This window comes from Argentina anserina, chromosome 5 (genome assembly GCF_933775445.1).
Source record: "Argentina anserina chromosome 5, drPotAnse1.1, whole genome shotgun sequence".
NCBI lineage: Eukaryota > Viridiplantae > Streptophyta > Magnoliopsida > Rosales > Rosaceae > Argentina > Argentina anserina.
This window is the reverse complement of record NC_065876.1, coordinates 17,318,698-17,334,016: the sequence shown is the minus strand read 5'-3', so window position 1 is coordinate 17,334,016 and position 15,319 is coordinate 17,318,698. Positions and strand designations below refer to the sequence as shown.

Genomic DNA, 15,319 nt, shown 5'->3' with positions numbered 1-15,319 from the left:
CCATGTTTTGAAATGATTTTGGATAACAGATAGGTTGCCCAGTGTCACATGAGAACACATGTCTTAAGATGTTATATGTTATATTTCCCTTGTATGTGATGAATGTTATAATGTTGGTTTACTCATACAGGCTGCAAAGCTTACCAGGTTTGTGTTTATAATCTCGGTGCACCAATATAATGGTGTAAGGGTAGTCCTGCAGGTGGAGATTAGCTGGCTCAGAGAGCTTATTCGGAGGATTACTAAGGGTTTCATTCTTCTGTTTGTGGAGAGAATTGAGTGAATATTACATTTCTAATTTTTTTAATACTTGAGTGTATAAACTGGTAATGTATTATTCAAGTCAATTTGTCACAGCCCCGAAATTTCGAATAATAAAAATTCGAATTCGAATCCATGAAAACTCTAAAACATTCTCAAATATATTGAAACGTGTATCAAAACTGAGTCCACAGCACGACTCAGTCGACTTGAATAATACATAACCAGTTTATACCTCAGTATTATAACCAATGAAAATGTAATATTCACTCAATCCTCACCAAAAATAGAAAAAAGAAATCTTCAGAGTAAGTCCTCCGAATCTGTTAATCCCCACCTGCAGAACTATCCACTACACCATCGAATTGGTGCACCGAGATTGTAAACACAAACTCAGTAAGCTTTTCAGCATGTATGAGTAAACCAACAGTATAACAACATCGCATACAAAGGAAATATGACATATAACATGTAAAGACAAACATACTCATGTGACATTAGACAAACCATCTGTTACCCAATTTAAAAATATGTGTAATCATGAGACATTGGGCAACCCATCTGTTATCCAAAATCATTTAAAATATGGGTACTCATGAGATGTGAGGCCCTAGAAAATTTCTTCATATTTCTGGCATTATTGTCACGCTAACCGATATTTTTCCGAGATGTCAAAAATGTAGTTTAATATTTTTGTATTAAACTACGCGTCGTTACGAGCGCGGGAGTACTCGAGAAATATTTTTCTGACGCTCGGTTTCCTACGAGTTTACGAAATTAACTCTTTTAAAACGTATTTTAAGAATTTCCTATTTTCTGGTTTTAAATCTTGGCCGTCCATTTGAGCGAACTGATTTGGACCGTCAGATCAACTTATATATACCTAACTACCATACACACTCTAGCCTCTCTTTATATCTCTCTCCCTGGTCGCATCTCGTTCTCTCTCCCTCTGTTTCGAAACAGAGCATAACACCGCCGCCTGCTCCAGACCGCACCGCCGTCGTTCGGCGATGTCTCGCCCCAATACCACCACCGTCGTGACCGCCTCCATCTCCTCTCTCCGATGGTTCCAGCAGCTTCAACATGCAACCACTCTTCGGCAACTTGGAGTTTTGAGGCAGTGGGGGTCGACGAAGATTTTCCTGAGCTCTGGCTACGTCGCGAAGCTTCCCTTGGTAAGATCCACTTGTACCTTTCAATGCCCAGTCGATCTACTATCTTTCTTAGAGTTTTGGAGCTTTCATTCACCGTTTTCAAATTGTTGGTCTCGCCGGTGTGTTCTTCGAACTCCGGCGACTCTCCTCCTCGAAACACAGTATTGTGGTGGGCTAAAGGGACGACCAGGAATCTCGGTGTGGCAACAGAAGACGTCGAGAGGCCGAGCTATTGCCGCTGGCATTTGAGATCGGAGATAGGAGGAGCACAGCTCATCGACTTTTTCGTTTGAGTTGCAGAGGTACAAACCGCCTTCTTCTCTTTCTGATTTTGACCCCGTTGCATTGCTGGTGTTGTTGATTTGGAGTGAATTAGAATAGGTTGTGTGGCCGGATTTTCTGATCGGAGTGTGATCGGAGGTGGAGGGTAAAAACCCTGATTTTTACTGTTTCAAACTTACCTTTTTACTGTTTTACCGCCCCTATGAAATGACCAAAATACCCATGTTGACTTTGAATAATTACGGTCTTACCCCTAGCGGTAAAAAATTTGAAAAGTTACTATTTTGCCTAAAAGTAATTACTTTAGTTTTTACTTAAATCTCGTTTCAACTTTTTTACCTTTAAGTTTCTCGATTTAGATCGGAATACGGAAAATTAATAACCTTTCGCGAAAACGTAATTTTAGCTTTACGATTAAACCTTAAACTCGATTTCCCCCCGGATCAGAAATCGAAGAACTCTTAAGCGTGAGAGATTTAAATGCCGGAAGAGTAAATTTAAGATTTCCATTTATCGATTATTCGCGTCTTAAATCTAAGATACGAATATCTGTAAAATAAATTCACACTGACTTTTAAAAAAGTCAACCAATCATTCCGAGACCTCGATTGGGGTAGTCAAACTAGTCAAACCGATGATCAATTACTAAATCGACTAAAAATGTCGTGACCCTTATTTATCCCTTTTCGTTATTTGTTTAGTTATGAGATATGTTTGCGGGACGCGATTCTACGCGGAGCACGAGGAGCGTGATTTGGGGCGTGGACTTCGACACTGCTATATCAGGTAGGGTGAACCGGTGCCTTCCGGGTTAGTGGTTTTCTATATATAAAATGTATATGTTATACGTCTTTATCGCATGTTGCATTTATTTGCATTTTACTTTGGTCGTATTGTCTTGAGACTAGCCCTTTTATTTTATGCATGTTTATAAGTCGGTGATTCCGTGTACTGATATCTAGCACCGCAAGTTTCTTTATTATATGGTGAATCTCGTGTCCTGATGTCCGAGCACCATCACGGTGAATCCGTTGTACTTATGTCCGACACTGTATTTTTTATTACTACGGTGATAACCGTGTCCTGATGTCTGGCACCGTAGTACATTATTGGCTCTCGGTGAATCCACAATCTAAATGATATTCCTAACAACTTTATAGTTCACCACAAAGTCAAATGTGAGCCTAAACACTTCAATTTAACAAAAACAAAAAAAAACCCAATTTAAAACTTAGCACAAAAACATTTGGGTTAAATCTTTTGGAGAGTTTGTAGTATAGAAGGATACCTTCAAAATGAGACAAGAATCTCACCGATTGGTGGCCGAAGGAGGGAGATCCGGCGAGGTTAAACTGTGCACTTTCGGCATTCACCGCTCCCAACGGCGGTGATCTGGCGAGTGACGTTGCCACCAATCGACAGGAGACGCATCAACCTTTCAAACGGGACCGGTGCGCTGGTCTATGGTTGTCAGACGGCGGAGATCCGGCAGCTCAAAATCGGCTGCTCAGGAGGAAAAAATATGGGTTTTCGGGTGAACTGTACCTGATCCGAATTTGTGATTTTCTCCCCATTTTTCTCTTTAATTCCCCTACTTATACTATTTTCCAAAAGTGTCCAAATACCTTTTGATTTGTAACTTCTTCATACGAATTCCGATGTAGGCGTGCCACGTGTCTACGAATTCGTATTAACGAACTCTACGACTTTCATGAATGAAGTTTTCTGAGATTCCTAACGGATAAAGAGTCAACTCTTGACCCCTCACGGTAACGTTTCTGAGTATAAATCGCTCGAACACTTTCGTTTTCTCCCTCGTACTATATAATCAGATCACCACCAATTTAAATATCTCCAAACAATAATTAGAAAATAATTATAAATTTCCGGAATATTACACAACTGAGTCGTACTGTGAATTCAGTTTCGATACACTGTTGCGGTAAGACGATTTCATTATATTTGAGATTGGTTTAGAGTTATCATAACTTCGAATTAGAATTTTTATCATTCGAAAATTCGGAGTTGTGATAGGTAGTGTCCAACTTGAACTCTTCTACAAAGAGGAGGTGAAAGAGGTAGTGTCCAACTTGAACCTTTCTTCATAGCTAATAATTCTTACTAACCAAGTAGAATTAACCTAGAAGAGTTCTCCTTTCATGGCTTATCCACAAGCCATCGATTTTGATTCTTCAAAATCCTTCATGTTGAAGTAAGTGATTTTACCACCACAATATTTTCATTTGTGTTCAATTTCTTGTACATTAGCCTTCATCTTTATCTTCTTTCTTTCTTTCTTTCTTTCTTCTTCTTGTATTGGTGTCTTCATCTTTCTTTCCTTTTTCTAGAAGAGAAGACATACGGTGAAATAATTAACAGTACACCACCGATGACCATCATGGCTACCTCTTGTGTTTCTCTCGAATCATAATCGTTCTATGGTTATGATGTGATTGATGGCAGCCAATCCATTTCTTTAATTTCTTCTCGAATACTACGTGTTTAGTCAAGTCAACCATAACCGCGGGAACAAGCTTAGTGGGAATCTGTCACATTTGAGTTCCTTAACACAATGGAGTTGAAAATTCACTTAAGTGATAGGGTTACTGGTAGTTTCACCACATATGATATATTTTAATTTTTAATATTTGCTTTACTTGGATATTAAGACCGGATCTGAGATTTCAAGACCTGAGCCGGGTCGTAAAATAATGTCATCTAGTACTTTAGTAAAAATTAATAAATAATCTAGTACTAAATTACACATTTATTCATCTAAATTCAAAAACTTTAATAATTATTTTTATGTATCAGTCTTTTTAAAATTATGAACCATTTAGTTTGGAAATATAACCGGAGTGAGAGTTCTAATAAAATTAACCATGAAAGAAAAATTTTTGATCGAGTAACCAAACTATTTAAAAAGTATTGGAGATTTTAAAGGGTGAGAAAATGGTGCTGAGGCGGCCACTGTTGCAGCCTGACCTCAGGTCCGGGCATGGAAATAATTAACAGTGCACCACCGATGACCATCATGGCTAGCTCTTCTGTTTCTCTCGAATCATAATCGTTCTGTCTTCTGTGGTTATGATGTGATTGATGTCAGCTAATCCATTTCTTTAGTTTCTTCTGGAAGACGACTACGAGCTAGTTGGACTAGTAGTTAATTAATCTGTTAGTCTAGTCTCCTCAATATTTATTCCCATAGTGTGTGTATTTTCTTCGGTTGTTTCTACAGTCGAACTAGGGGTGTTAATCGGTGTGAATGGTGCGGTTTATAGGTGATACCGAACACCAAATCGTTCTATTTATTCGGTTTGGTTTTTTACTTTTTTTTTTCAAAAACCAATTGTGTTCGGTTTGGTTCGGTTTGGTTTTTCTCTGGTATATATCGGTTTTTTTTTCGGTTTTTTTGTAAAGAAAATCGGAATTTCTTTCCTTGTCTATCTACTTGATTCTTAACGAAATAAAAAGAACACGCGGACAGATTTGCAAAATTCTATTTACAAGATATAGTTGCTTCACAAATGCATACAATTGCAAAAAGCCACTAAACAACTTATACCACATTAGTAGGCATGTTGTGGTTCCAATGTCTAAAATTCAAAATATTAAATTTTGACCGTCAGATGTGATCAGCATATTTAAATACGGATATGGTAAAAAATTCATCTAATTTTGATAAAATTTGGGTCTCGATCGATGTGGTCAACATTAACTTAATTTCATCTAATTAAGTGTGAATTCGTTCTTACCCCCTCCTTCTTAACTAGTTTTGGTGGATTCTTTCACGCACACACTCTCATATATATGTGATGTAGCAGCTCGTGTAAAATTTTCAAAAATTTTACCTTCCAGGGATAGGGCTACCCATAGGCCCATAGGGAATAATAAGCGTAAAAATGGTTGACCGCCTCGATCGGGACACAAACGTTATCGAAAATATGTGATTTTTTTACCATAACCATATTTCACAATACGTAACGCATCATGCGGATATATTTGCAAAATTCTATTTATAATATATAGTTGCTTCACAAATGCATACATTTGCAAAAAGACCACTAAACAAGTTATACCACATTAGTAGGCATGTTGTGGTTCCAATGTCTAAAATTCAAAATATTAAATTTTGACCGTCAGATGTGATCAGCATATTTAAATAAGGATATGGTAAAAAATTCATCTAATGTTGATAATATTTGGGTCTCGATCGATGTGGTCAACATTAACTTAATTTCATCTAATTAAGTGAATTTGTTCTTACCCCCTCATTATTGACTAGTTTTGGTGGATTTTTTCATGCACACACTCTCACATATATGTGATGTAGCAGCTCATGTAAAATTTTCAAAAATTTTACGTTCCAAGGATAAGGCTACCCATAGGGGATAATAAGCGTAAAAAGGGTTGACCGCCTCGATCGGGACACAAACGTTATCGAAAATATGTGATTTTTTACCATAACCATATTTCACTATACGTAACGTATCATGTGGACAGATTTGTAAAATTCTATTTATAAGATATAGTTGCTTCACAACTGCATACATTTGCAAAAAGACCACTAAACAAGTTATACCACATTAGTAGACATGTTGTGGTTCCGATATCTAAAATTCAAATTATTAAATTTCGACCGTCGGATGTGATCAGCATATATAAATACAGATATGGTAAAAATAATATATATATATATGTATATTAAATATATCTATAAATAATATAATTTTTTTTATAATATATATATATTCGGTTTTTTCGGTTCGGTTTCGGTTTCCAAACATCCCAAACCAAAACTACACCAAATCTTTCGGTTTGGTGCGGTTTTTTTGTGGTTTGGTGCGCTTTTTTTTTTCTTCGGTTTTTTTCAATTATGATTCGGTTATGGTTCGAGTTTTTTTCGGTTTTCGATTTTCAATTAACACCCCTAAGTCGCACAACTTAAGCTGCCTATGTTGATTTATGGAAACACCTTTAGTGACCCTTTGTCCTACCTCAAGAAAAGTCCTAGCTACATGACTTGCACACACTTGATAGTTTATATATAAGATCCCAAACCCAGTATTTTGTATTGTAATCAAGTCATGAGAATTAAAATAGAAGGTTTTTTTTTAAAAAATTTAAATATATAAAACAAGAGGAAAAGGAGGGCTATATCTGTGGTAGAAAGAAAGAAAGAGTCGGTGAGTCAAGTGAAACATAGACACACAAGATGGTGGGTGCGAATGAATATGTGTGCGTAACTGGAGCTGGAGGATTTGCTGCTTCTTGGGTAGTCAAGCTTCTTCTCTCTCAGGGCTATATTGTACATGGAACCGTCAGACAACCAGGTCAAGCTTCATTCGTTGTATTATCATCTATAATTCCGAGTTAAATTGTTTTCTGGCTATAATCAGGAATTCAGCATATAGAGTTGGGTGAAATGTTTCTGTAAATTGCATGATATGTTGTTCTTGTATTTTCTTGATATGTATGTTATATAGCTGGTGAATCAATTTCATAGGCTCTCATAGTATGTGTATTAATTGTGCAAGCAGGTGGTAGCAAGTACGAGCACTTGAACAAGCTTGAGAAAGCATCAGAGAACCTGAAACTGTTCAAGGCAGATTTGCTAGACTATGATTCTCTATGTTCGGCAATTTCGGGTTGCAGTGGTGTGTTCCATGTTGCCAGTCCTGTACCAACAACTGAGGTAGAAGACCCCGAAGCAGAAGTACTTGAACCGGCGGTGAGGGGAACGCTTAATGTGCTGAAAGCTAGCTTAGAGGCCAAGGTGAAGAGAGTTGTTGTTGTGTCCTCGATAGCTGCTATTGTGAAGAACCCGAACTGGCCGAAGGATCAAGTGAAAGATGAGAGCTGTTGGTCTGATGTTGAATATGTTAAGTCCAGTAAGGAATGGTACTATCTTTCCAAAACACAAGCAGAAGCGGCAGCTTTGGAGTTTGGAAGAAGCACTAGCGGACTTGAGGTTGTAACTGTTTGTCCTTCTGCTATTTTGGGGCCATTGTTGCAATCAACTATGAATACTAGTAGCTGGCTCGTGCCTTCAGTATTCAAAGGTACACGATTAGATTAGTAGTGCTGAATTTACAGTGTCACCTACATATGCATCTTATATATGTTGTTAGGCAAGTGAACATTAATTTTAGTGTCTAATTATGCAAATTGGCTCTCTAAAAAGGCGGATTTGATAAGGCGGGATACAATTATTGGACGTTGGTGGATGCTCGCGATTTAGCTGCTGCACTGCTTCTTGTATACAAGAAAGCTGAGGCTGGAGAAAGATACATATGCACATCACATGCAATTGGGGTTGAAGAAGTAGTAGAGAAATACTTGAAGATTTCACATCCCAACTACAACTATTCCCCGGAGTACGTACTTTTTTATTAACTTTATTTGAGTTAGACCATAATTTCATGTCTAAGCAATCCCAATCTCTATATTATTTTACACTACATTTAACCTATATTAAGATCTAACTAATTTAGCACAAAAAATCACGATTTGTTTTAGAGTGTTGTGATCATGTGTTGCCCCCTCTTTGTTGGAATTGGCAGGCTTACACATACGAAGGAAGAAGAAGAGAAGCTGAGTTCAGAAAAGTTGCAGAGATTGGGTTGGAGTTACCGGCCACTAGAGGAAACTCTTATTGATTCCATTGAAAGCTACCAGAAGATTGGAGTCTTGGATTAAGCAAATCAAACTATAAATATTGTCATGCTTTCTGTATTTCCGGTGAAACAATATGTATGTGCAATTACCGTGTCACTAAATTCTTATGTGAAAGGATGACAGTCTAAGACTATAGTTATATCTCATTTAAATTTTTGTAACACAAAACATCTATGCATGTTATTGAAGATAAATATTCTACCGCTATTCGCTACTAGTCTAATTAAGCCTTGGTGCCTAACCTCACTAATTGTGAAGCACTAACACAAATACGAGTATCTGTGCGGACAAAGCAAACTAATTTTTTTTTGACACAAACAAATTAATAAATATTAATTTAATTTATATTACCTATAAAAGAACAGAAACATAAGTAATATTATTTTTTAATTTAAAACATCACCAATCTTGTGGGAATCCAAACAAATCTTCAAAATTTTCAGATTGTATTTGATATGTTTTTGAAACTATGCTAAATCTATGTTCTTATAATTATTGAAGTTTGTATTTCTATTGTTGTGTTCTACTCTTCTTTTACTTTCTCTTAGATAATTTTCAGATATGTGCATACAAATTTAGTACTTGAATGCAGTCCCTAAGATTGTATTTGAGTGCTATCTTCCTCATCCATATTGACACAAATCGAATCATGTCCTAAGTAAGTTCGGTTTGTGTTAATTAAAGTGGAAAATTCTGGAAATTTACATGTACCCCATGGTGAGTGACGCCACCGTGAAACATGTCTCCAACAAAGATTTTGATTTGGTGCTTAAATATAATCTTGTTTGATTTCTACCTTAAGTGTTGTTAAACTTGATTGCATGCAATTTAGGTGAGGCCATAAGTCATCCTAAATGTCAATAGAAATCTTACATGATTAGATGTTCCCCTAAGGCTCTAATTGTATTGATGTCTAAAAGTATGTAATCAAATGAATTAGAATTCATGATAGAACCAAACTTGTAATTAAGTGGTGCATTGGTGAATTTGGTTTAGTTTGGTAAAGAGAAGTCCTCATGTAAATAGTAATTTAGGTTTTACTTTAGTAGTTAATAATCATATCAAACCCCCTATTATTTGCTAACACTAAAAGTTTAGAGTTCCCTTCAATTTCCCAGACTGAACTGTAATACCCTGAATTTTCGAATTAAATTCGTACAATTTCTTGTAAATTATTAAGCTTAGTAATTCTAATAAAATCGCATTTTTACGCCTTTTTGTCGATATCTTTGCAAATGAAACTGATTTCGGGAATCAAGGTTGAAAAACGTTACGTTTTCAGTGGCTCAAAAAGTCGACTTTCATTCCGTCGCTCATCTTCGAAAAGTTTATTCATGAAAGTTGTAGAGCTCGACGATACGAGTTCGTGGACATGCGGCACACCTTAATCAGATATTGTATGTGAAAGTTGTTAGCAACTGAAGTTTGATTTCCGATTTTGGAAGGCTATAAAATGACATTTTCCATCTCGGTGATGGAGTCGATAGTGGAAACATCCTTTAGAGGGTGTAGCCTCCGTGGTGTCCAACAAATGAGTCATGTTTTGTGACTATTTCTGAATTCAGCTATCCAGCATTCTAAAACAAAAAAATGAGTTTGTGTCTAAACAACATACTTAGGCCGTATATCCACCTTGTTTTATAACTTAGAAATTAACTTTGTATAAATACATATATATAGCTTCAAAAGAAAATGATACCCTAATTTTTATGGTATATCGGATAAAACATGACCATACTTGGGGCTGTTTCAGTCTATTGCACAGTAGACTCATCTGCTCCACGTACCTTGATAGGAGCACTTTGTGCTACGTTCTTAATATGTTTATACATCCATTTGTACTTTGCTTAGCCCTTATTGTTGTAATATCGAGTCGTTGAGTCACAATATGAGTCTTGGATGGTATTGGATGTGTCTTTGTGCTTAAATGAGTTAAAAATGAAGAATTGGTCTAGAGTCCTAGTTTGAGTAGGAATCCGTATAGGACTAGGAAACCTAGTTGGATTAAGAGTCTTCATCTTTATACGTTTTGGTCGCATTTGCAATATCTTGAGAGTCCTATTTGCATTAGGAATCCTTGTTAGACTAGGAAACGTACCATTTGGGAGAGTCATACTTGAACTCAAACTCTTATTACGAAACTTTCCTATATGAACTTTCCTATTCTAGTAACTTACTTGTTTTAGTAAGTTTCTTTTTTGCAAATTAGAAACTTTCCTAATCTAGCTAAGCTCATCTACTACATGTGTCTTTTTAAGACAACAATTGTCTAGATTAAGACATGATTTTCGAAATTCATTATCTCTTACTATTGATTTTCTTTTCTTATTTTCAGATTTGGATTTAAGAGAAAATTCGAAGGGAAAATGAATCCTAGCCGTGCAAGAGGAGAATGGATGAGATAATGCACGAATTAGAGAAGAAATATGAGTCCTATGCGGTATGGATCAGATGAAGATAAGGCGTGCCAAGGCTTGAGGAAGAAGGAAACTCACGGCTTGAGAGAAGCAAAGAGGCCGTGTATAACAAGGAGTCCTTGGCCGTGCTACCTATTCAGAAAATCAAGGATAGAATTATCTATGTTTTGAAGAGATAAATGGAGAAATAAAAGGGAGTTTCAGCCGTGCAATTTGAAGCCAAAGGAAGTGGATGCCGTGCATGACTCTTGAGGAAAAGAAGGAGAACAAGCCGTGTCTACCATTCAGCAAAGGATAAGGAGCCGTGTTATTCAATTCAGCCCTGGATAAGGAGAGTCCAGCCATGTATACATGAGAGAAAGGAGGAGATAAGAGCTGAAGTAATCCAAGGAACTAGGAGAGCCATTCGATTCAATTGTGAAGAGAAGATCCTAGCCGTACATGGATAGACCAAGTAGCCCAAAACCGAGCAGCCTCTCCTCCCCTCCTTCCTTGATATAACGCATGGCATTCCTTCATAATTGGCATCACCATTCTCTCACAAAGCTAGGCCGAACCTCTGCCAAAATACATCCAAAAAATTCAAGCCACAACCTTCATCCATCACCACCATAGCCGTGCCATCCTCTTGCCTCCCCATAATCGAAATCATCCTTGCTTTATCCTTCAAGGTTTCTATTGTGTGATTCAACCATGACCTGTAATCTTTCTTTTGGTTTGATGCAAATTTCGAATTTATTGTATGAACTAATGAATGTTATTTTCGGTTTCATATATGAAGAATATATTTTCAGACTTATTTGGTTTTATGTTTTGATTGTATGAACTCTTGATCATGTGTGTATGCCGTGTGTAATAGTTAAGGGCAGTATAATTTTTGAATTGTTTTAGGTTTTCTTTCAATTAATTCCATGAATTTGTACATCTAAATCAATGCTTGAGGAAGCCAATGCCATGGTTCTCCTAAGGTTGTGATTTCATTCACCAAAGTGTTTTTTAAGTGAGTATGTGCTTCGTGTTTCAATTATTGGTACTTGTTTAGGGTTGTGATAGTTCTAGAAATTTGCATGCTTAATCAAGATGAGTGACGCCATGCTTGCTTACATGTCTCCATTTTGACTTAATGTGCTTATGTGCTACTTTGTTGTTTAACTAGAACGCTTCATTATGTTGAACTCTTTTTAGCGTATGTTTAGGATTGAACGCTTCGTTGATTCTAAATAACTAAGAAGTCTTAACGATTAGATGAACCGATTCGGGCTGTAATTAGAATTGGAATTGAAATGGACTAACAAATAATCGAAAATTGTTACAGCCTATTGGTTGTTCTATGCGTGTCATACATGTTTCTTGAGTAGAATTCGTGTTTTGGTTATGTGATGAGTGGTAGATCAATTGTATAGAAGTAATTTAGGATTTATTTTAAGTATTAGTTTTAGAATCCAAATTAAATCCCCCAATAACTTGAAAAGTTTTGAGGCCCTTTTGATTCCCCAGATTGAACGTCCCTCCTTATTCTATACTAACGATAATGTTTTCAGGGTATTTTATAGACGTTCTAACCAACACTTTATCATTTTGGCGTCGTTGCCGGGGAATTGATTAATTCTCAATGCTTTGAAGTGTTACTTTTGTGCTATATTGTGAATTGTATAATTGTATTTTGGTTAATATGTTTTTGTGAACAGTAATCGTAAAATAGTGCTTTTGTGAACAGTAATTCGAAAAGAAAGGCTAAAAAAAGTACAAATCATAAATTGTAAATGTGGTAGAGTTTGTGTTTTTAATTGTTTCCTTGTTGTAGTATGCATATAGGATACTTGTTACACTTAGATAAATTTTTAAGAAAGCTAAAAATGTTTATTTATGCTTAATTTATTGTAAGTTATAAGGTGAACGGAATATGTAAAGTCAATTTTGTTAATATTAGCCTTAACCCTCCATTTGTACCTTGCAAAGGTCACTTGGGGTTGAGGGCGACTTTTATTAACACTTAGAGGCCAGTCTAACCAAGGTTCTAAAAACCGCTGGGCGGTATGCAGGCAGACAGCCACCTCCTAGCGCCTAGACGGTTAGGCGGCCTCCTAGGCGGCGCCTAGGCGGTTTTGAATTATTAAATATTTATTTATTTTTATACATATATTTAAACTATTTTAATGATTAAAAATATATAATGATGTTTAATATTAATTTTAAAAATACTTAAAATAGTCTAAATTCACATAACTTAAGTAGAAAGTCCATAAAAATAATTGAAGAAAAGATAAATAATGAAACAAATGCAATAATACTAAATCTCAATTTGTTTCTCTCCAAATTATTTCCTAACTGATTCAGTATCGGACTCAAACTTCATATTCATATTTCTTTCCTCTTATTCTGTTGATGAGATTCAGTTTTCAGAAAATAGACAAAGAGTGAGAGTTGCGACTTCTTTTAGGTTTTTTTTAATGTCAAATGATGGTTGACCGCCTAAGACTAAATATGGCTGATTAGACCGCCTAGGACCGCCTAGGTCTGATATGACTGAATAAGGCCGCCTAATTCACAAAACGCCACAGATAGCCGCCGAGGCAAAAAGCGCTGCGGTGGGTGACCTCCTAGCGCCGCCTAGACCGCTTTTTAGAACACTGAGTCTAACACACAAAGTTATTCTGAGATGAGTAAGGGGCATGCTATTTTCATTACCTTGGTTCAAGGTTTACAAAATTGGATCTCATAGGCCCATAGACTGACATACATCTCGGTGATGGAGTCGATAGGGAAATCATAATTTCGAGGATGTGGCCCCTGTGGTGTCCAACAAATGAGTCTTGCCTTGTGACTATCTCTGATTCCAGCTATCCAGCCTTCTGAAACAAAGGAATGAGTTTGTGTCTAGACGACGTACTTAGGCCGCATGTCCACCTCGCTTTATAACTTAGAAAATAACTTTGTATAAATAGATGTATATAGTTTCAAAAGAAAATGATACTATAATTTTTAAGGTATATCGGATAAAGCAAAACCCTTAGTGGGGACGGTTTCAGTCCATTACACAGTTAGCTCCTCTGCTCCACGTACCTTAAAAGTTAGGATTGTGTGTGAATACAATTAATTAGACTTAGTGATACTCATACACTTGTATATTTCGAAACATAGAAGAACAAAGAAACAAAATTTGAAAAGAAACAAGAAAAACGGAACAAAGAAAGGAAGAAGAGTGACGTTTGTGATAGAAGAAAGAAAACGAAAATTTGAGAAAACGAAAATTTGAGAAAAAGAAAGAAGTTTATATTTACTTATACTTATATTTCATACTTTTTAAAGATTCTAATATGTGTTCTTTTCAGGCTAATGAATATCCAAGATTAGTGGTTGGTCCGAAGAGATTAGTGCACGCCTGAAAAAAATCCAGCCTCAATCTCAGCTTGATAACGTTTCCATTGAATCAGATTCATTTCACGAAGAGAGAGAGTTTGTGTCCATTTCGCCATTTCCAAGTGCATCAAGTTGTAGTGGGCTCAATCCATTATTCTTTGAGGATCTGGAGTTAGAATTGTTGACAAGCCCATTTCCATTGGCCCAGTTGAATTTCGATGTACCTGATCCAGAACCTGAAGTTCAAGAGGAAGTAATGGCATCGATTAGAGAACAAAATGGTCATGTTGAAGGAGCAGTTGGTGGGACAACGCCCTTTAACATTGCGTATCATGTCCCAGAGGAGGGCAAGACTAGTGACTTTGTTTTGAAGAGTGGATTTCTACACCATTTGCCCAAGTTTCATGGACATTCTGGTGAGAATCCTAATCAACATCTCACTTTGTTCCAGTTCAACTGTGAGACTATGTGCCTAACAGGAGCAGACATTCAGATTATGAAGATGAGAGCTTTTCCTTACTCATTGGAGGATCGTGCTCAGAAATGGTTGTTTGAGGTGCCAGCTGGTAGGATTACTTCTTGGACTACCATGGTGAACGAGTTTCTATCAAAGTACTTCCCATCTTCAAGAGTTACTCATATAAGGAAGCATATCATTTGTATCAAGCAAGGGCCGGATGAGTCGTTTTACAACTACTACGAGAGATTCAAGTCTCTTGTAGCATCATGTCCAACTCATGGAATAAGGGAAGGTCTATTACTTCAATACTTTTATGAAGGCCTTCTACATATGGAAAGAGAGTTCCTTGATTCAGCTGGTGGTGGTTCATTTTTGGACAAGAGCAATGTAGTGGCATAAGATCTTTTTGGAGAAGAGAGCAATGAACAATGAACAATTTGGGACATCTGCAAGTGCTACACGGCAGGTGCATGAAACTCACTCTAGTTCGAACTCTGCTCTAGAGGACAAGGTTGACAAGTTGTCCAAGATGATGAGTCGTTTCATGAAGACTAGTGGAGCTCAAGCTTGTGGAATATGTACGGAGGGGCACCCTACTGATCAGTGTCCTCAAGTTGCTTCAAGTGGAGGGTATGAGGAAGTCAATGCCCTTAGATATCAAGGAGGTCAGAGGTACAATCCATATTCAAACACCTACAATCCTG

At 36.8% G+C, this 15,319-nt stretch overlaps 1 protein-coding gene across 1 annotated transcript; it reads left to right on the top strand.

The window, feature by feature from the left end:
• Nucleotides 1-6,639: 6,639 nt before the first annotated feature.
• LOC126794330 (cinnamoyl-CoA reductase 1-like) lies at nt 6,640-8,595 on the top strand. The gene is made up of 4 exons (XM_050521010.1): nt 6,640-7,033; nt 7,241-7,762; nt 7,885-8,077; nt 8,264-8,595. The coding sequence occupies exons 1-4, from the start codon at nt 6,916-6,918 to the stop codon at nt 8,397-8,399; spliced, it is 969 nt and encodes a 322-aa protein (XP_050376967.1). The 5' UTR covers nt 6,640-6,915; the 3' UTR covers nt 8,400-8,595.
• Nucleotides 8,596-15,319: the final 6,724 nt, after the last annotated feature.

What these genes read in the sequence shown, in the direction of transcription:
- LOC126794330 (XM_050521010.1), top strand. Translation starts at nt 6,916, where the DNA reads ATGGTGGGTGCGAATGAATATGTGTGCGTAACTGGAGCTGGAGGATTT. An exon ending in TGGAACCGTCAGACAACCAG is followed by an intron (nt 7,034 to 7,240) that starts GTCAAGCTTCAT and finishes TTGTGCAAGCAG; the next exon opens with GTGGTAGCAAGTACGAGCAC. An exon ending in AACTACAACTATTCCCCGGA is followed by an intron (nt 8,078 to 8,263) that starts GTACGTACTTTT and finishes TGGAATTGGCAG; the next exon opens with GCTTACACATACGAAGGAAG.